Raw genomic sequence first — 22,472 nt, forward strand, 5'->3', positions numbered from 1 at the left:
GCTTGTGCCATACGCCTTAAGTGGCTGACATCATTCACGCTCCAACAATCTCATGGAGCAGGGCTGTGATCCCATTTCACAGACAGGCAAACAAGCACCCAAAGCTCAATGATTCTCAACTGCCTATCACGATATACCCGGAATGTCCCAGTGACAGTACCTCCCAGAAGGCAGCCCTGTCATCGAGTGACAAGAGTTCTGAATGGGGAAGAGGGAGAAGAGGCAATCAGTGCTGCACAGGGGACTACAAACAAGAAAAGCTCTTCTGGAAGGTGACATCAGGTGGCACAGAGCATTCTAGACCAATGATGCCCGATAAAAATACAATGCAAACTGGCCAGGCGCGGTGGCTCACGCCTGTAATCCTAGCACTCTGGGAGGCCGAGGCGGGCGGATTGCTCGAGGTCAGGAGTTCAAAACCAGCCTGAGCAAGAGTGAGACCCAGTCTCTACTATAAATAGAAAGAAATTAATTGGCCAACTAAAAATATATATAGAAAAAATTAGGCAAGCATGGTGGTGCATGCCTGTAGTCCCGGCCACTCAGGAGGCTGAGGCAGGAGGATTGCTTGAGCCCAGAATTGGAGGTTGCTGTGAGAAGGCTGACGACACAGCACTCTAGCCTGGGCAACAGAGTGAGACTCTATCTCAAAAAAAAAAAAAAAAAAAAAAAATACAACACAAGCCACGAATGTGAGCCACATGCATAAATTTAAGTTGGATGATACAATGAAACAGTAAAAAAGAAACAGGTGATATTAAGTTTAATATTTGCTACTTAACATACCTAAAATATTGTTTCAATAGCCACGGAAAATTTTAATGAGATATTAACATAATTTTTTCCATGTCTTTGAAATCCAGTGTCTATTTTATACTAACAGCACATCTCGATTTGGACATGACAAACTTCAATAGCCACATGTGGCTAGTGGCTGCCACCTTGAACAGAGCAGTTCTATAGACAAAACAGAGTAAATAAGCTAAGGCTCGCCATTAAAAGGGATTTCCTTTTTTTTGAGACAGAGTCTCGCTTTGTTGCCCAGGCTAGAGTGAGTGCCGTGGCATTAGCCTAGCTCACAGCAACCTCCAACTCCTGGGCTCAGGCAATCCTCCTGCCTCAGCCTCCCGAGTAGCTGGGACTACAGGCATGCGCCACCACGCCCGGCTAATTTTTTCTATATATATTAGTTGGCCAATTAATTTCTTTCTATTTTTAGTAGAGACAGGGTCTCGCTCTTGCTCAGGCTGGTTTCGAACTCCTGACCTCGAGCAATCCACCCACCTCGGCCTCCCCGAGTGCTAGGATTACATGCGTGAGCCACCGCGCACCGCCAAAAGGGATTTTTTTAGTGGGTAAAAATTCATATCCAGGAAACAAATACAGGATTACTTGATGTCATCCAAGTATTTGGTATATTACCAAACACCGAAAGAAAAATTTATCTGATGGCAGCTTCACAAAAGAATTTCCTTTCACCTTTCATTCCTACTCCCCAAATGCCTTATTAAAAATAACACTGATGAGAAGACCGCTCAAATTTTGAGAAACAAGCTACCCTAAAAGTAATGACGAATTCATTCGGAGTAAACACAAGACACTTTCCTGGGTATAAACAACAGGGGAAAGGGGTCCATTGACTCAGTCACGGTTTGAAAAACTGCTTGCTGTCACCAAGCCCATTCTTAACACTTACTTAAACAGCCAAGAATTCAGAGAGGTGTCACTCTGGAAAACAAACAGTCCTGCAAGTGCCACAATCTGATGCAAAACCTCTGGGCTTTGAAGAAAGGAAAAATAAGCAAGTAATTTTAGATCCCTAACCTCCATTAGTGGACCTCACCAATTAGAATATGATGCAACCACCATCAAGAGACTAGATTCTTTCTCCTGAATAAACAAACGTTGAGTCAAATACGAATCCAAATCGATTTTATGCACCAGGAAAAACCTTAAAAATTGCCCATGTAGCAGCACACCTATTTATAAGAATATACGAGCCCCTTTGGATATGCTTCTCTTTATTATTTTTAAAGGTTGGCTAATCTTAGTATAGCACCGAGCTGGCACAAAAAGTCCTCTCCCAGGCCAACCCTTGCAAAGGATTCTAAGATCTAGTTCAGGCCTCAGCAGCAAAGAGCTCTGCGATCAATTAGCAATGTCTGTCACAGCTAGCGGAATGGGAGCCATTAGCTCAAATGCCAATCTCCAATCCCTCTGTAGAAAAACTGCAAAATAATACACAGGGACAGGAATAAGACATGTGCTTCTGACTGTCACTGAACATCCCTATTCATAGGGACCTAGGGGTGTGACGGGTCCCACGTTGACACAGAAATACAGGGCAAGGCACGAGCATCCTGCTAACACTGGTAACTTCAGCAATGAGAATACCAAGTGTAGCTATAAACCCGCTCCTTCAAATTGGGGGATATGTAAAGGCAAATTAAACCCTAATAGCCATCTTTAATTAGTCTCTGTCAGTAAAATGTCCCCGGTGAGCCACGTGAGCCTGCAACTCAGCCACCACCTGCCCTGCTGGCAGGGGAGGAAGCATGACAGCATGCATGGTGTCGGTGGCATTCTGACTCTGTCACTCCATCAGCTGCAGGATGTCCACTCTCCCTGGCTTCCAGCTTTCCCACCTCCTCACAGGGCTGCATGGCATTAACTGGGCACACATTCCTGCAAGCATTTGTTTCATACATCTTGAGCAATGGCTATTAACACAGGTGCCACGGGTCAGGCGTGGTGGCTCACGCCTGTAATCCTAGCACTCTGGGAGGCCAGATCGCTCCAGGTCAGGAGTTGAGACCAGCCTGAGCAAGAGTGAGACCCTGTCTCTACTAAAACACACACACACACACACACACACACACACAAAATAGAAAGAAATGAATTGGCCAACTAAAAATATATAGAAAAAAGTAGCCGGGCATGGTGGCCCCTGCCTGTAGTCCCAGCTACTCGGGAGGAGGCTGAGGCAGGAGGATCGCTTGAGCCCAGGAGTTGTAGGTTGCTGTGAGCGAGGCTGACGCCACAGCACTCTAGGCACTCTAGCCTGGGCAACAGAGTGAGACTGTCTCAAAAAACAAAACAAAACAAAACAAAAACATAACCCTACTGTCCTGCAGATATTTGTCCTCTGATTAGAACAGAATCTTATTTTTGGCAAGAGATACTTCAGTGGCCAGCCACAAGTACAAATTTAGTATCTCCCTTATTATAGATGGACTTCAGCCACCATGACAATATATACACTCTCAGTTCTCCTAAGGAAGATGTGAACCTTGAATCTCCTATCTCTTAAGAGGATGCAATATACAAATGTGAGATTTCCAGAAACTACACGCAATGATATTGCTGTCTTGTAAAATGTCCTGAAATCACTCTGAAGAGCATTATCTGTCAGTCCTCAAATATGTCCACTGCCACCTAAATACTGAAGATACAGCAGACGGAAGGAGGAATCCGGGCCTGCCCTCAAAGAACATACAGTCTAAGTTTGGATTTCGATCATACACAGGGAATGTGTGTAAATGCACCATACATCATAGTGACCACTTAATAAACACGTGCTGAAATTAGGGTGAAGGAATCATCGCCCTAAGTCTTCTGTCTGTCCAGGCCAAAAGCTAGCCAGTCAATACAAAGTTCAGGCTTTCATATTTTGTTGTTGGCAAAAATTAAGATATGCAGTATTTCTATCATTTATTAGAAATCCACATGCAAAAATTAGGGGGGCAGGGATACTGAAAAAATTAAGTGTCAAGGAATCCACTAAAAGGCATCTCTAGTATTAATTTTCTCAGATCCTACCGTGTAAGTCACTGGCCTTCTGTCTTGTCCCCGCATCATTCATCCCTTTTCTTGGGCCATTTGGTAGCAAGAAAGTGACCAAGACAGCCAGTTCTTAAATCAAATGAGAGTTGTTTTCTTTGTTTTTTTTTTCCAAAACACCAGTTTTTTCTAAATGAAAAAAAGCTCCCAGAAATTTAGATCACCAGCAGAAGTCAACACATTACTGTGAAATAAACAGACAAGCAGCAGGCCACTTGGAGAGCCAAGAAAGGCCACAAGCAGGATAGCTGAGCTTAAGCTTCCTCTAGGGCCAGACAGGCATGAAGTCACGTCATCAGCCAACAATGCACACGCTTGCACTAGCACACACACACACACACACGCACACACGCACATTTACCCACAACCAGTCCAAGCAACACAAAACCCCAAACAGGCCAAAAAATTAAAAAAAAAAAAAAAATCTCTCCCTCGGGTAGAAATCACCTATACGTGGGTGACAAACACCTCCAGGGACCCAGCTGAATATTGTAAATAACCACTATGGGGCAGGCGTGTGTCCAATCCCAAGAGGCAGCCACTATTAATTCCAGCTTAGTATTGTTGCCAGGCAAGAAACATAGGAAGGGGCCGGGCGCAGTGGCTCACACCTGTCATCCTAGCACTCTGGGAGGCAGAGGCGGGCGGATTGCTCGAGGTCAGGAGTTTGAAACCAGCCTGAGCAAGAGCGAGACCCCGTCTCTACCATAAATAGAAAGAAATTAATTGGACAACTAAAAATATATATACAAAAAATTAGCCGGCCATGGTGGCGCATGCCTGCAGTCCCAGCTACTCGGGAGGCTGAGGCAGGAGGATCGCTTGAGCCCAGGAGTCTGAGGTTGCTGTGAGCGAGGCTGACGCCACAGCACTCACTCTAGCCTGGGCAACAAAGTGAGACTCTGTCTCAAAAAAAAAAAAAAGAAGAAGAAAAGAAAGAAACATAGGAAGGTATAGCAGTCCAGGGCCTATTTTTCAAGAGTAACCCAGACTTTTCTGGGAAGCTTACAAGAGCAGGAGCGCCCATCTGTTCTGGTCACCACTGTCTCCCCGGGGCCTAGAACAGTGCCTGGCACACTCCAACTACTCGGAAAACACTTGTTGATGGCATGGATGTGAAATGACCAATTTTTAATATTTTTCTTTCCAACATGGTACAGCCCAACAGAGCACCTGCTGGGCACCAGATGCCTCCTGCAGAACTCCAGATACCCCAAAAGCCTACTCTCTCTCAACGTATTGCTCTTTTCCAGACACATCCAGAATGAGCTTTGTGGTATTTCAGAAAAAGACTCCAGCCTCCACCACCCCAACCACAAATCATATTAGTTTTTTTGTTTGTTTGTTTGAGACAGAGTCTCACTGTCGCCCAGGCTAGAGTGCCGTGGCGTCAGCCTCGCTCACAGCAACCTCCAACTCCTGGGCTCAAGTGATCCTCCTGCCTCAGCCTCCCGAGTAGCTGGGACTATAGGCCTTGAGCAATCCTTCAGCCTCGGCCTCCAAGTCATATTAAAGGCGGGCCGGGCGCGGTGGCTCACAACTGTAATCCTAGCTCTCTGGTGGGAGTCCCAGGTGGGAGGACCACTCGAGGTCGGGAGTTCGAAACCAGCCTGAACAAGAGCGAGACTGCATCTCTACTAAAAATAGAAATAAACCAATTGGACAACTACAAATATATATATATAAAATTAGCCGGGCGTGGTGGTGCACGCCTGCAGTCCCAGCTACTCGGGAGGGATGCTGAGGCAGGAGGATCCCTTGAGCCCAAGAGTTGGAGGTTGCTGTGAGCTAGTCTGACACCATGGAACTCTAGCCAGGGCAACAGAGTCAGACTGTCTCAAAAAAAAAAAAAAAAAACTATAATAACAAGCCCTCAGAATTTCTGAAAATATAACAATCAGTTCTCAGGAGCCAGCACAAAAAAATAAAAAATAAAAGCCATACATTAGATAATTTTAAAGCCCATATATTACTTTCTTGGCATGAGCAAATCTCCATTTTTTTTTTCAAACCTGGACTCCAGGAAAAATAAAGTTTAATGTTTAAAAAATAGCTTTATAGGCATTCCATTAACCAAGATCCACTTACCACCCAGTTTGCTACTTCCTGGGGATATTCTGTAGCAAGGTGAGCAAGACAATGGAAAGGTCCTCAGTGCCTTAGGAAGCAAATTCTCACAGGAGAGAGTGCACCCCACAAATCATGATGTGTAACTCAGCATTTGACTAGCACACTGCAAAAAGGCCACCACCTTTCCCAACCGTCCAGCTTGGGATCAACAATCCCTAAAATTCTCCAGAAAATGTTTATTTTATTTATTTATTTTTTTTTTTTTTTTTCAGACAGAGTCTCACTCTCTTGCCCAGGCTAGAGTGAGTGCTGTGGAGTCAGCCCAGCTCACAGCAACCTCCAACTACTGGGCTCAAGGGATCCTCCTGCCTCTGCCTCCCGAGTAGCTGGGACTACAGGCATGCGCCACCATGTCTGGCTAGTTTTTGTATGTATGTATATTTTTAGTTGGTCAATTAATTTCTTTGTATTTTTAGTAGAGACGGGGTCTCACTCTTGCTCAGGCTGGTTTCGAACTCCTGACCTTGAGCGATCCTCCCGCCTCAGCCTCCCAAAGTGCTGGGATGACAGGCGTGAACCACCACGCCCGGCCCAGAAAAATTTTAGGAGCCATTTAGTGAAGGGTGAGGAAAACAATCCAGAAGAAATTTTGAGGGTCTTGCCCAAGATCCCACCACAGGCTGGGCCAGTTCTAAACACTCCAGAGGCAAATCCAGAACCCAAAGCATGTCTTGCCAAGCACAACTCCCTCAGACCTTTTACTGAAGTTATGAGTCACAGCCTGCAGCCCACACCGAGATGATATATATGGGACAGTAAAAATGCCATGTTATTACAAAGTAACCATATTTGAAGCCTCAAATAAAAAAAGTTCTCAAATTATAAACCAAATCAACTTAGGTTATGTTGAAGAGGAGGAGAGTGGAAGAAAACCACACCACCAACAAATTCAGGCTCCATGCACAGTTATTATCAGCCTATTCAGAAGCTAAAGTAATTTGCTGAGAAGTCCTCTCTTCGATGTAACCAAATAAAATCCCACACTAATTGTGTTATTTCCTTATTTAATTGTAGCAAATACAGGAAGACACCTTTAGTTCACACAGAGTTTTATGGCATTCGCTGACATGGGAAAAGTAACAGGTTGGAAGACTATAGAGTTTGGGTCTGTTTTTAAATTGCTTCTTCTGTGCAATTTGGAAAAACAGCTTCCAAACTTGTCTTCGAACAGCAACTGTTCCGAAATCCTAAATGATCCCAAGAGATGATTAGACAAATATATGATAGCCACCCCCACACTCACCACCGAGGTGATCTTGGACAAGTGACAACCACCTTCACCTTTAGTTTCCTCACCCTAAAATGGGGATACTCATGGTTTCTACTTTCAGGGAGGATTCCAGGCATACGACATGATCAGGCACAAGGCCTCAAGTCACAAGTGCTCGGTGGTGAGCGTGGGCTATTTTAACCAGTGTTCCCATTTTAGAGATGAAAACACTGAGGCCCATCTGCCCAAGGTAACCGCGGCAAGACACTGAGAATTTCAACCCAGTTCTCTGGGGTCCTGGTTTCTGAGTAAGAGGTACATCTCATCTGGAACTCCCAGACCCTTAGTACCACCTACCCAATTTCCCCAAGAGGTTGGGCAACCCACCCAAGCCAGCCAACTCCCCAGTGACAACTACAGGGCTCTCAGCTTCCACACTCACCAAACAGAAACACTTCAGGAAAAGTGTTTTGTTTTGTTTTGTTTTTTAATGGATAGAACTCATTTATAAATAACCAACCACTGTTTTGTAAATGAATCCTTTCTGACAATTCTTAAAAAGTTTGTTAAAGGCAATCTTAAAAAGTCAGTATTTACTCACTAATCTCTCTACTCTGCTTTTATGCCTGGTACATTGCTTGCATGTCCAAATTATTGCCAAATTAATGAGTTATCTGATTGAAGTGCACTGCAGGATTTTTTTTTTTTTTGAGTCAGAGTCTTACTCTGTTGTCCAGGCTAGACTACTGTGGGGTCAGCCTCGCTCACAGCAACCTACAACTCCTGGGCTCAAGCGATCCTCCTGCCTCAGCCTCCCAAGTAGCTGGGACTACAGGCATGCACCACCATGCCCGGCTCATTTTTTCTATATATTTTTAGTTGTCCAATTAATTTCTTTCTATTTTTAGTAGAGACGGGGTCTCGCTCTTGCTCAGGCTGGTCTCAAACTCCTGATCTTGAGCGATCCTCCCGTCTCAGCCTCCCAGAGTGCTAGGATCACAGGCGAGAGCCACCGTGCCCGGCCCACTGCAGGATTTCTGAGGCAGCAATGGTATGAGAACTCAGATCCTTCTTATGATCATATTCATACTGGTATGAATTCCTCAAAAGTATACCCACTGCCTTATAAACCAACCTGCTTCACTCACTCAGAAAGATAGTATCACAGACCCAAAAATACGACCAGTTGTCCTATTTTCTCACATGGAAGTGTTACATATTCCATGAACTATGCTTTCATTTCTTCTTTTTTAGTTGCTAGATTTCAGCAGCCAACTGTGTCACTTTGCTACTCCCCAAAAATAGCTCAACTGAAGAGTTTAAAATCACATTTTCTTGTTTGGCCAGAAAACCATCATGCTGGTTTCAGTTTGCAAAAAAAAAAAAAAAAAAAAAGACGAGAGGGCAGGAGCCGTGCATGGTGTGAGGTTCTCTCTTGGACGCTCCGTGGGTCTGAAACCACCAAAATATGGATGTGTGTGCAAGCAAGGGTCACCCAAGTGCAAAATAAAAACAAACACCCAAATCCTGCTGTTTATTTCCCACTCGTGGCACCAAATGACAACCGAGAAATGACAGTTCCAGGGCAGACCGATTTCCCTCCTTTTACCAGGCAGCCCACAAGGCCTAAGAGGAATAACATCTGGGGGAGGAGGGAAGGCATGCACAAAAAACCTTTTTTTTTATTTTTTTGAGACAGAGTCTCACTCTGTTGCCCAGGCTAGAGTGAGTGCCGTGGCGTCAGCCTCGCTCACAGCAACCTCAAACTCCTAGGCTCAAGCGATCCTCCTGCCTCAGCCTCCCGAGTAGCTGGAACTACAGGCATGTGCCACCACGCCGGGCTAATTTTTTCTATATTTTTTTAGTTGACCAATTAATTTCTTTCTATTTATAGTATAAACTGGGTCTCACTCTTGCTCAGGCTGGTTTCGAACTCCTGACCTCGAGCGATCCTCCCGCTTCGGCCTCCCAGAGTTCTAGGATTACAGGCGTGAGCCACTGCGCCCGGCCCAAAAAAACTCTTTCTACACAGGGATTTGGGAGATTTAAGAGGAGCACTTTAAGCCTCCAAAAAGCATTTTTTTCCCCATTTTAAGCTAAGAAAGCAGAGACCTCCTTTGCAACATGCGCTAGGAGTTATCTGGGACCCACTGAGGCTTTCCCGCTGCTTTAATCCCCCAAATGTAACCATTTCACTAAACAGCAAAAGGCAGGTATGGAAACCCATCACACATGCATAGAGAAATTTTTAAAAACTTGTTCATACGTACAGTTGTCCTTTTTTTTCAGTTCTATCTTCCTCTTTTCATATATTCCTATGCAAAGCTCTTAAACAGACACAAGGTAAAAACAGTTCATTTATTGAACACTTAGTATATGCCATGCCCACTGCTAAGTCCTTAACATGCATTCTTTTTTTTTTTTTCCAAATAGTTGAACAGAGATTTCAGCTAGTACTTACTGCAAGAGACACAGAGTTTCACCCAAGTTAACTTCCTACTTAAAAAAAAAAAAATCAACACCCTTCGGAGGAATATCGCAGAATCCAGAGACTCTACAACATGTCATTCACAATATCCAGGATAGCATGCAAAACCACCCCACATACAAAATTGGCAAATGTGACCCGTACTCAGTAGGAAAGGCAGTAAAGATCAATCCTAAAATGATCCTGATTCTAGAATTGGCAGGCAAGGATTTTTTTTTTTTTTTTGGAGACAGAGTCTCACTCTGTTGTCCGGACTAGAGTGCCATGGCGTCAGCCTCGCTCACAGCAACCTCCAACTCCTGGGCTCAAGCGATCCTCCTTCCTCAGTCTCCTGCCAAGTAGCTGGGACTACACGCATGCGCCACCATGCCCAGCTAATTTTTTCTATATATTTTGAGTTGGCCAATTTATTTCTCTCTATTTTTAGTAGAGACAGGGGTTTCATCTTGCTCAGGCTGGTCTTGAACTCCGGACCTTGAGTGATCCTCCTGGCTCTTGGCCTCCCAAAGTGCTAGGATTTCAGGCAGGAGAGAGCCACAGTGCCTGGCCTTAACATGCATTCTTCTTCAAACCTCATAAAGACCTTAGGAGTGAGGGTTCTATAACTACCCCACACTTCACAGAGGAAGAACAAAAAAAAAAAAAAAAAGAGGAACAGAGAGGTTAAATAACTAGCCTGAGGTAGCACAGCTATTTTAATGACAATGGTAGAGGCAGGATGGCTCTGGGAGCCATATTCTTACCTACTTTGCTATGCTCTGTACAACTCTCAATAGCAACCTGGTTTAGGGAAAAAATAAAATAAAAAGCATCAAGAAGTTCCAGGCTCCTGAAAGATTTCTCCTTGCTATGTACTGACAAAACAGTAGAGTGACTCTAGTCTAATGGTTGACAAGATATCAAATTTCTCATTCAATGTATAAGTAACCACTCACCCTACCCACCCCAGTACAACAGTAACCCCACCCAATTCAGTTAGGGGAGCTTCCAAAAGAAAAACCAGGCACATACAGAAGCCCATCATCAGCTGTTATTCCTCCACCCAGCCCTAAAACAACTTTTTAGATTTTTTTTAATATAAATAATCATATCAAGTGCTGCAGTCATAAAACCCTTGAGCCTGCATAGGCCCAGCAAGGCACCTCATAGGCCCAGCAAAGCATTTTCCATCAAAACACCAAACGTTTCGTACAAATGAGACCACGAGACATGGCCCCTCCAATTATAGGCGTCCATATAGGACGGGAAAAACTACTCAGGGAGCCCTCCAACTACTTAAACCAATCTTGCGTGGCCACCATTTACAAACCCAACAATCCTTTTCACATGAGTAAACCACGAATTAATCTGTTACCCACTGCAATAATCAACAGACTTTTCTGAAAGTGAAATACACCTACAATCAAGACTGTTTTTTTTTTTAAGAGACAATAACAATCTGTGGTCTCAGAAATGTAAGATGGAAGAACTGCAGGAAAAAGCAAGGGGAAGTAAATACAAGTTTTTGAAACACATACTTTTTTTTGGAGTGATTTCATTGGTTACAACTCCACGTAAACACAATACCAAACATAAGTCCAAGCAAAGACCCTAACAGATAACTCCTTTTTATAGATGTGCATTTGATTTCCTAAGGGCTCAGTAACCCTGGGTTCAGTATTTTTTGAGCAAGAGGGTCGCTACCATTTCTCAGGCTGGGAAATGGAGGTATTTGATCTTTTAAATCATTTGCACAGGCAGCTTCATTCTGGAACAAATTCTGAGAGCCTGTTGGGAGCAGTCCCTTCTCAGAACATTTCTCACTTTCCTGAACCCCTCCATCTACCTCATCAGTGGCTAACTCTACCTAGATCAAGCTCGGGTAGAGAATTAAAAGTGGGGGCAGGCACACTTCACTGCCTTCCATTATATTAGCAGATACACAGGCCTAGTATTGCCTGCACAAATGCATCCCAAAATGCAATTTCAGTGATTACCACCCAGCATCCGACAGTGGTGAATCTGTAACCAAAGAGGATCAAGTGCTTATTGGAAGGTATCAAGGGCTTTGGGGGGAGGTGGGATTCTAGATGCTCAAAATTTTTCCCCTAAGCTCTGGGGTTATGAAATGTGACCGCATGAAAGATGTACCCCAGAATGAGAGTATCCATCATAATGTTTTTTAATCTCCCAAATCAGAATGCACAGCCATATTGTCATCTTCATCCTGCTCAGAAATGACATTTCACTGGCCCACATGCTAGAGGTAAAGGGATGAATGACAATCCAGATTTAGGAAAAACAAACAAGATTTCTCCGCAAAAGGAAAGTGTGAAATCAACAGCCCACTAGCAATGCCCAATTTGCTTTTTGCAGCTAGGTAAGGCTTATTTAACTGCTCAGACTGTCTCTTCGGTTAAGAAGTCTCCAGGGTTACCCTATAGGGATAAAACTGGAAAACATAAAAAAATTAAAAATTAAAAGAAATAAAAAATTAAAAAAAAAAAAGAAGAAGTCTCCAGGAAAGGGGGAAGGGGGGAAAGGAGGCAGAAGAGTCCCCTAATAATAATTGCTCCAGGGCATTTTAAGTGGCAAGAAAGTTCCTTTCAGGTGGTACAAGGGTATGACAGATTATGGGGTTGTTAACTGGTGACTTTTTCAGAACAGAAAGTGAATCTGAAAGGGTTTTTGTTTTCTTGCATGAAGTCATCAAGCATAATCCGGACCACTTCATGTAAACAAGGCAACCTTTTATTCAATGAAAACAGGTCCCTAATTATTAAGAGGAGACACTCAAAGCTCCGCTATCCAAGCTTCTCGTGGGGTACGTACACCACCTTTCCTACTCAAGCTTTCTTCCGCTGAAGATAGCAAACTTCCCCTACTTCCAAAAGGTCCTGTGTGTGCCTATCTGTATTAACAGTTCTAACTTCATCGACCCTCCAATGCAGGGGTCCTCAAACTTTTTAAACAGGGGGCCAGGTCACTGTCCCTCAGACCGTTGGAGAGTGCGCACTGTGGGCCCGGGACGAGTCGGCTGCTAAGCAGGACAGGCAGCGGGGCAAAAACTCCAGGCGGGCGCGATACATGTCCTCTGCAGGCTGCATGTGGCCCGCTGGCCTTAGTTTGAGGACCCCTGCTCTAACACTGTTTAGAGGGAGGTATCAAAAATTTTTATTCCGTAACTGCACCAAAGGAACCCAGTTTAGAGAATGGATAAAGATGCTTCATTTTCAAGTGAAGACAATTGAAAGGAAAAAAAAAAAAGAACCCTGTATGATCTTCCACCACATTCCTGCCTTTCAAATATTACTTTTGCCTTTTTCTCAAAAGGCCATCAGGCATGACCATCAGGACTAAAGCGCACACATGCAATCGCAAGAGACAGCTCCGGGGGACATCCAAGGCACACAGCTGAGCTCACCCGTCTGAAGTGTTTCCAAAGGCAGTCTCCTAGATGTAATGTAATTATGGTACAAAACATACCAGAACCAGAGAGAACAGTTTCACAGAGAACCGAACGACAGAAGAAATCGATAGTTAAAAAAAAAAAAAAAAAAAACTGCTGAATAGCTAGAGAATGTAAAATAGATAAAAGGTTAACCCTCTCAAGGAACATATTTTATATCATGTCAGAGGCAATTAAATTCCCAATGATTACAGACTTAAATGAATGATGTGCAGGATTTGCTTTAAAAGAATAAGGAGCTGGGGAGGGAAGAGATGAGAGAAGATGGTGTTGATCACTGTTGAAGCTGGCTGGAGGGGTCTCCAGGGGTCCATTAGATTTTTTTTTTTTTTTGGCGTCTGTAAATTTTTCCACGGTAGCTTTTAAACACACGTAGGAGAATGTAACATGCCCAATACCATGTTTGAGAACACTTCTAGCTTTGCACTTGGCAAGCGTCACTCAAAGCACTGACCCTCGTATGCAGCCCACACCTGCCATAAGGCTGTGGTTGACAAGACTAAAAGCCACTGCTTCCCATCTGCTGGGGAAAGACCCCTGACCCAGGACTGCTTCCCCAACCCTCCCCAAGTGGCAGCTCCACTGTATACTGAACAGGAGCCGATCACCACCACAGACAGGCCATGCAACTGAAAAGTTCATGGGATCCTGGGAGGAAGCAAATCAAGTACCAAGGGACTTGGGCTAAGACTTCACAAGGACCCTCCTCCAAAGCCAGAAGCATTTTTATATCCTTTGGCATCAGAATAAATGCTTTCGAGGTGAGGCCAGGCAAGAAGGGGGTCTCCAAAGGGAAGCCCAGCCTCTCCCACCGGTTCCCCCCCTACACCCGATATTCGAGAAGCCCTGGAGCAGCACCGCCTCCGTGCGCCCAGGCGGCGTCCGCAGTCCCCAAACCCCAGGACCCGGCCACCTGCGCCCTGTCCCTGGCGGCGTGGAGGTGGCCAAGGAGCCCGACCAGCGGAGGTGACAGGCGCCCGACCAGTGGCTCGGGGGCGCCCCCTGAGGTTCAGCAGCACCCTCTGCAAATGCAAAGCCAGCATCGCCAGCCCTGGCATTGCAACTTCGCCTGGCTCCAAAACAGGCAAGCACCCTCTCCGGCTGCACTTTTGCAAACCGACACCCCCTCCTCTCTGTCTTCCCTGCGCCCCGCGCCACTGCCCCATCTTCCCCTTTCCCGACACCTCTCGGCTCCAGGACGAGGGCACAGGGGCCGTTTACCTCGCAGCGTGGGCGCAAAAGGAAAATGACAAGGCGAGCTGGGTCCAAGCCCCGCGGAGGCAGGATCATTTTGCATTGCAAAGGCCCATTTTGCAATTGCAAGCTTGCTTGGACACCAAGAAAAAAGAAAATCGCTGCACACACCCCCTCCCTCCCCAAACGTGGGGCGGCCAGAAGTGTAATCACAAATTCCTCTCCCATCGCAGGGTCGCCCTCCACCGCCCCCATTAGAGCGTGGCCCCAGCCAAGCGCCACCTGGGTGCACCTGAGCCCGGCCGGCGAGTCTGTGGCTAAGAAGGGGCGCGCAGAAGGGGGTGACAATTAACACACATACACACTGAGCAGTGAGGTTTAAGGGAAAGAGGGGAGGGGATGTCCCCACGGCCTGGACACCCTTGCAGAGGCAGGACCCCAGGGGGAACACCCCAGGCCTCTGGGTGCGTGTGGATGCACGTCCTCGCTCGGCCTGGGTTTCCTCCGGGCTGTGGCTGGAGCTCCGAGCGGCTCCCCTGGCGGGAGGATGCGCAGAGAGCAACTGGGGGTGCAGAAGACAAGACGGGCTACAGGCTTGGCCTCTCTGCCCCTCGAGGCTAACCCCGAACCTGCAAAGGCAGGGGGCACTCGCTGCCAGTCCCCCCCCCACCACGACCGTAGCGCGGGTCCCCGAGGGCAGTGAGGGCGCCCGCGCCCTGCTCCGGGGCGCACGACGGGGACCCGCTGCACCAAAACCAGGCGCTCTGGGTGCCCGGGGACAGGCAGCTGTCGCCAGGCAGAGCGGAGACATCGGCACGTTCCTCTTTCCCTCGATTCAGACAACCTCCACCTGCGGGTGTCCAGGAGCTGGTGGGGGAGAGAGAGAGTAGGAAGCCGGGGCGTTTTCTGTTTTTAGGGGAGCAAGAATGAGAAGCGAATTGTCACCTTTCTCCCAGCCCTCTCCCTGGCTAGAGCAGGGGACCTGTCCTCCATCCCCAGGGTGGAGCCGGACGGACAGCTTGGAGGTAGGCTCCAGGCTGCAGCCCAGAGCGCCTGCAAAAGGGGACGGAGGAGGGGGCCCTGCAAGCGGAGGGTCGCCGAGCCGCACACCGTTACGCGCGGTGATTTATTCTCGCCATCGGTGGGCAATATCTTTCCTGTCTTAACCCGGCCAGAAAGGAGCGGGTCTGGGTCTGCCAGCCGCGGAAAGCCTGCAAAAAGGGCAGAGAGGAAGGTGGGCAGGGCGCTCGAGGCAGAAAAAGAAGCCCAGCCCGGCTGGCACGGCGACCCGGCGGCCGACCCGCCCCCCGCGCCCCGACCCCGGCAACCCGGCGGAGCGGAGTCGCGGAGGGAAAGGGCCGCGGGGCCGGGGCCGGGGCCGGGGCCGGGGAAACCGCTGGTCTCCCCAAATCACCGGCTCCATGCCCGCCTATTGAGCCCAGGGAGGCTGCCTCACGCCGGCACCGAAGCGCAGCCCGCGCGCCCCAGCCCCAAACGGGCGGGGGGCGCCCCCGGCCCCCCAAAACCAGAACGCACGCAGCTGCTCCCCACATCCTCGGGGCTCCGCGGCCAGCCTCGGGCTTCCATCGCCCCCGAACCCCGGCCCTCCCGAAGGGTCGAAGAGCAGCAAAGCGAGCCCCGCTTGCTTCCGAGCTCCTTCCATCCCCGCTGGAGCGAGGGGCGCACCCTGGACCCCCCAAACCCACAAGAGGCATCCTCCCCGTTGCCCCAGTCTCCCCAAGCCGCCTCGCAACTCTAGCTCTCCCGATCAGCGGCGGATCGGCAAAGCGAGTCCCCTTTTCTCCCTATGCCGGCTTGCCAGGCCCCCCCAAACCAAAGCGGGGACAGCCCCCGCGTCCCCCGTCCCCTCCCCGGCCGGCGCCCACCTCCACCCTTCCGGACCACCGGCCTCCCCAAACGCGGCCAGAGCCAGCGACGCGGATCCCCCTTTCCTTCCCCGGGCGCCAGGCCACCCCCCTCCGCCCTCTCCGGGGTCCCGGGGACGCACGCCCGGCGCCCCGCGCCCCGGCGACAACTCCGCATCCCCCCGGCCCAGCGCGTCCCCTCGGCGGCCCGCACTCACCGGGGAAGCACACGACATAATGGAGCACAGAACTGGTGATCTTCAGGAACAAAATCCACCAACACGGTTCCAGTAACCTCCGCATGTCCGAAAACGCACATCGAAAAGCGGGACGCAGGGGGGTGGGCGGGCGGGCTGGGGGGTAAACTTGTTGAATAAGTTCCTGCCTCCGCGCGAGCCTCCGCGGAGCCCGGGGGCGCCTCCCCGGCTCGCCCGCGCCCCGCGCCCCCCGCGCGCCCGGCGGCCCGAGCGCGACCGCGGACCGGCCAGCCGCCGAGCGCCCCCCGGAGAGCCTCCCAAAGTGGCCGGGCGCGCGGCGCCGCGCTGGGGACGCTCCTCCCGGCGGAGAAGGGCGCGGGCAGGGCCGCCGGGATCCCCAACTTGAGCCGGCCGAGCGCGGCGCGGCGCCTCCGGGCTTCAGGCAGGCAGCTGCTCCCGGGGCCCCGGGAAGGAGGGAGGCATGCCTGCGGGCGCGGGCGCGGGCAGGGGCGCGGCGCGGGGAGCGGGGCCCCCCGGGAGCGGACGCGGCCGGAGGGAGCGGGCGCAGACACAAAGGATCCCGGCGGGGCGCGGGGCGACGGCGCCTTCAGTCCGAGCTCCCGAAAGTTGCGGCTGCGGCGCGGGCTGGCGAGGACCGGGGCGCGCGGCGCTGGAGGCTGGCCATGCCTCCGTGCAGGAAGTAACATGTGAGCGCGGATCCTGGCAGCGACTTTAAAGCCGGCGAGCGAGCGGGCGAGCGGGGCGCGCGCGGCGGCGGCGGCGGGGGCGCGCGGGGAGGACCGCGGGGGCGCGCGCGCGCCCCGTGCTCTTAAAGCAGCCGCGCTCGCCCGCCTCCCCGCCTGCACGCGGGGCCCGCGGCTCGGCCCCGCCGGGGTGGCCCGGGAGGTCGCGGGCTGCGCTGGGGGCGGCTCGGGGGGCTCGCGGGGGGCGGCGACCCTGGCGCGGGCCTTGCAAGGACGAGGGCGGCTGCCGCCTCCTGGGGCCCGCGCGTCTCCTCGCCAGGTTCCCGCCGGCGAGCTCTTAAAGACGCCGCGCGGGTCTGGCGAGGTCCCCCCTACGGTCCGCGCAGCTCGGGGACCCGGGACGGGAGGCGCCCCTGGCCTGGGTCTGGGCAGAGGAGGAGGGTGGCCAGCCGCCTTTTTTAGGGCGAAGTGGGGGGGTGGTTCCCGCTGGGTTCACCGCGCCGGCAGTGCCGCGGCGGGGCGCACCGCCCGCGCGCCTTGTTCGCGCCCCCAGCCCGGCGCACCGTCCCCCGCCGGCAAACAAAGCCGCGCGGCCTTTGCACCCGGGGCGCGTTGCGATTTAAATTTTTTTTTTTTCCCCTTTTCGGGCGGTCCACCGGCCAAGTCCACGGCTGCGGAGGGGGGGAGGGGAGGAGTATCGATCCCAGGCTTGCAAAATCCGGCCCCACAGCCCTTCTCCCGGCGCCACGAAGCACCGGCCGCGGAGTTTGCCCAACTCGCAGCTCCTCGGGGGAAAGAGGGTCCCCGCACCCCGGCTCGGCCGCGGGGAGGGCGCAGGAAGTGCGCCCCGGACCCCTGCAGGGCGAGGCCGGTTTCCTGGCGGGGCTTTCGCTCCGGGGAGCGGCGTCCTGGGGACACGCGAGGACGGGGCTTGTCTGGTACGAGTGTCGGCCCCTGGCCCCCGGCGCGGGGTCTTAGTCGCTCAGCCTCTTAAGCGCCCCATTCCCCGCACTGGCGCCGACGGCGGGGGCGGCGGGCTTTTGATTAAATGTGTAACCGAGCCAAGGCAATTAGCCGTTCGTCATTTTTGCCTAATTTTTCTGCCTCTCGTTTGAAAGCGATATGGACGCGTTTCTAACCCGCGTGCCTGCTGCTTTTTCTTCCCGCCACGCCAGGTCCCCCCCACCCACTCACCCACCCAAACACCCCAGCCGGATGCTAGGCTTTCAAATAATAATACGCAGATGTTCGGAGATCCTCCCTCAACGTGCGATTAGGGAAGCAGTCTCGCACCCACACTTCCAAAAAAAAAAAAAAAAAACCCTTTGCAAACTTACTGTCTGGGATTGCAAACTACTAAAAGCCAGGAAGTTCCCGGGGCAGGGCCCGAGCTCTATCTTTAGCTGAGCTGGGGGTGAACACCCACCCCCAGCCAGGGTGGGGGAGGAGGCGAGTCTGTTTGCTTTGGAATTGGGTCCTTCCTGGTTTTGTTGGAATCGTGACTCCCTGATAAATGCTTGCGAGGGGCCAGTTTTCTTGAAAGCGTTTTATGTAAGGGATAGTCACTGGTCGTAGGGGGTTGGAGGCAGGTTAGAGTCACCCCGGCGTGCCTGACCCCTGGGGACGCGTGGGTTGGCATCCTCAGGTGAGTTTCCTCCGTCAAAGGGACATCATGAAAGCTGCCCTTTGCTACTGTCGACCAGGCACTGTGCTAAATTCTTCCCATAAACCGTTTGCTCATTCAACAAGTGAGCACCTACTGTGTTGGGGGGGGTACTGGGAACACAGCCATGAGCAAAAAGGGGAGTAAGGGGAGCTTTTTCCGAGTTTACTTTGCGGGGTACACGCTACGTTGTCTCCTGGAGTCCTTACAATTCTGCCAGCTGTAAGAATTATTTCGCTCGTTTTATGGGCAAGGAAATATGCTTAGAAGAGTAAAATGATGCAGCCCCAGCTAGCGAGCAGCTGAGATGCTGAATCCAGGCCTGTTTGCCTCCACAACTGTGAAAAGGCAAGAGAAAACGATGGTTTGAGAAAACAATGAAACGTGGGATGCAAAGAAACAGCTTCTGAGTGTGTGGGGGGAGGAACCTCACATGGGTTTGGAGAGTGAACGATCACGACCATAGTCACTAGTGGCCACGCTAAAATGTCACAGCAAATTATGTCTGTTGTCTGGGCTGGGGACTGTCGTAGGGCCCCAGGCTGAGGTTTACCCCGAGACTGCTCTTAGAAGCACAACCCAGGCCCTACCAACCAGTCCCTACAGAAGAGGACAAACACCCAGATGCCTTTATTCATTCATTCTACAACCAATTACAGAGCAGCTCATACACACCAGAGGGCTGTTTCACTTGCAAGACAAAGACGACCAGGCAGTGGCCCTGCCATGTTCCCACCAGTGATCACAACCCTCAACCCAAGTGACTTGGGCCCATACGATCCAGGGAGCAGAGTTAGCACTCTGGGAGTGCTAAAAGGAGGGAGAACCGAGCTACCCAGATAGGAGGATAGAAGGCAATCTGGAGCTAGGGCTTCTCTTCCAAGCTCTTTCAGGTTATTGACATAATTCAGATCCTCGTGCTTGTAGGACTGAGAATCTTGCTAGCTGTAGGCCAACCGTTGCTATCGGTTAGAGGTCCAAGCCTCAGGGCCCCCTCACAGCATGGCAGCGTTCGTATTCAAAGCCGACAGGAGAACCCTCCTACTGTTGGCTATGAAGGAGCCTTGAGACATCAAAGCGATGTAATGTCTCAAAAGTGAGCCATCACTTGTGCCATGTAAGGTAACCCAATCAAGGGAATGACCAGTTGGTCATATTCACAGATCCCACCCACTTTCAAGAAGAGGGGATCACACACCAAGGGATGGGTGTCTTGGGGCACCTAGTGTGAGTATAAGTCCACTTGGCTTCTGATGTTACTGACATCTGTATGAGCATAGGCAACCTGGCCACTGTGTGCCTCAGCTTCCTCATTTGTAGGGTGGGGACAGTGCAATGACTGCATCTATTCCTAAATTGAGAGGAATAATAGAAATTAATATACATAAAGTACTTAGAGCAGTACCAGTCACCTAATAAGCACTTAATAAATGTAAGCTATAACTATTATCTGTTCATCCAGTCTATGTGATAAGGAGTGAACATCTATTATTTTTTTTACCTGCTCCACTTCGATTTCCTTTCTTTTCGTAATAGCATCTTGATTTTCCTTTGTGCCAATCTCTCTAGATGTGTTGGTAAGTCTTTCTTTGTTCCCTCAGCTCTATTCTCAGCCTCTCCACCTCACTGGCTCATCATGGGCACATGCCCCAGCCAAACCCATTTGGAGCTTCTAATCCCTCTGTCCTGACTGGCCTAAAAATGGGCCACATGTTTCTAGTGGGTCCAATGAGAGTGAATTTCCTCTTGAGTTTGCCAAGCCGGATGAACCTGAACTGCAGGGAGAACCACACCTGGGATAAGCCCCCCTTTAGCTGAAGCTGACACACAGAAGAAAGCAGAATGGAGAGGTGGGGGCCAACAAACCCCTGATACCATCACTTGAGTCCTTGAATTGAGTCATACCTGAAGCCAAAACAAACCTTGGACTTTTCAGTTACTTGAGCTGATAAACTCCTTTCATTTCGGTGGCCTCTTTGAGTTGGGTTTTTATTCGTTGAAACTAAAAATCTGAAACCTGCAATCAATGGTGACAGATTAGTAAAATATCCACATTTCACGAAGAAGGAAACAGAGGCCGTTAGAATTAAGTGATTTGGTTGAGGTGACTGAGACTGCAAACAACAGAAGACTCAAGCTTCTCACACTGCATCTACTGTAACAAATCACTCCAAAACTTAGTAGCTTGAAACAGCAAACATTTCATTTGTTCTTGATTCTGTAGGCAGCAGTTGGGCTGGGCTCAGCCAGGCAGTTCTTCTCCTGGTCTTTTGTGAGGTCACTCATGCAGCTACAGCACCAGCATCAAAAGGCTCAACTGGGGCTTACTGGTCTAAGGTGGCCCCACCCACAGCACTCATTGGTCCTGGCATTGACTGCAGCACCTCAGACCTCATTTATTGGCCTCTGCAGCTGCCTATCAGATTTATTCACAAAAAGGTCTCAGGGCAGTGGAAGAATGAGAACGAAAGTTACAAGACATGTAGAGACCTACACTTACCAATTGTATGATATTATTTCCACTACATTTGATGGGTCAAAGCAAGGCATAAGGCCAGGCAAGATTTAAAAGGGGGTGGAAATAGACTCCAGTTCTCAATGAAAGGAGCAGCAAAGGAACATGAATGTAAGGAAGGGAGGAACTGTTGTTGCCTTCTTTGCAAACTTCATCTACTGTTAAAACTAAATGGTGCTTTCCAGGTGAGGTGGCTCATACCTGTAGTCCCAGCTACTTGGGAGGCTGAGGCAGGAGGATCGCTTGAGCCCAAGAGTATGAGACAGCAGTGAGCTACGATCATGCCATTGTACTCCAGTCTGGGCAACAGAGCAGGCCTCCCTTTAAAAAAAAAAAGAAAAGAAAAGAAAAGAAGAAAGAAAGAAAACAAGACCAATAAGGCTCTTTCAGTTATAAGTGACAAAAGCCCAGAATGAACCAACCTGGTGGTGGAAGTAGGAGTCACTCCTGATTTTCGGTACCTTAGGAGGACAATGAGTAGGAGAAGGGTAGGCAGGAAAACATTAGCTACAGTAGCATTGCATCCTTGACAACAGTCCTCTGAGGTGGTAACAAATAGTATCCCTATTTTAAAGAAGTGAAAACTAAGGCCTCAAGAGGTTAGGTAATATGAAGTGAAACTATTAATGCCAAGGACTGGGAAACAAGGCAGGAATTCATCGACTGGATACCCTAGGCCCATAAATAAGACTTGAAGCCTAGTTACCAGACCTCAATGCTAAAGTCACAGCCAAAATCATAGAAACATGACTCACAAACATTGTAGGCCCAGAATAATCAGAGATGATGATAACAATTTACAAATAGGATTTTCATCCCAGTATTTTCCGGCTGAAAAAAAATGTCCAAATATTAGAGACCAATTAAATAAATTATATAGCCATTTAGTGGAATACTATTATTCTGAAATTTGCAATGATGCTTTTGAAACTGAACATGTTAATATTTAAAACAGTTTTTATAACAGTTAAAAAATCCTTTATTGGGCTGGGCGCGGTAGCTCATGCCTGTAATCCTAGCATTCTGGGAGGCCGAGGCGGGTGGATTGCTCAAGATCAGGAGTTCAAAACCAGCCTGAGCAAGAGCGAGACCCCATCTCTACTAAAAATAGAAGGAAATTAATTGACCAACGAAAAATATACATAGAAAAAATTAGCCGAGCATGGTGGTACATGCCTGTAGTCCCAGCTATTTGGGAGGCTGAGGCAGGAGGATCGC

The 22,472-nt window shown here is 49.6% G+C and overlaps 1 protein-coding gene across 2 annotated transcripts in view; it reads right to left on the reverse strand.

The window, feature by feature from the left end:
• Positions 1-16,872, reverse strand: part of PTPRG (protein tyrosine phosphatase receptor type G) — a 699,041-nt gene extending 682,169 nt beyond the window's left edge. The window contains exon 1 of one of the 2 annotated variants that reach the window (XM_012748370.3): positions 16,394-16,872. In XM_012748370.3, the coding sequence (XP_012603824.1) occupies positions 16,394-16,478 (85 nt within the window). In that variant the 5' untranslated portion in view covers positions 16,479-16,872. The remainder of the gene's footprint in view (positions 1-16,393) is intronic. The other variant, XM_012748369.2, reaches the window with a different exon arrangement.
• Between the last annotated feature and the right edge of the window lie 5,600 nt (positions 16,873-22,472).

The sequence above is a fragment of the Microcebus murinus genome, chromosome 30, assembly GCF_040939455.1.
Source record: "Microcebus murinus isolate Inina chromosome 30, M.murinus_Inina_mat1.0, whole genome shotgun sequence".
Taxonomy (NCBI): domain Eukaryota; kingdom Metazoa; phylum Chordata; class Mammalia; order Primates; family Cheirogaleidae; genus Microcebus; species Microcebus murinus.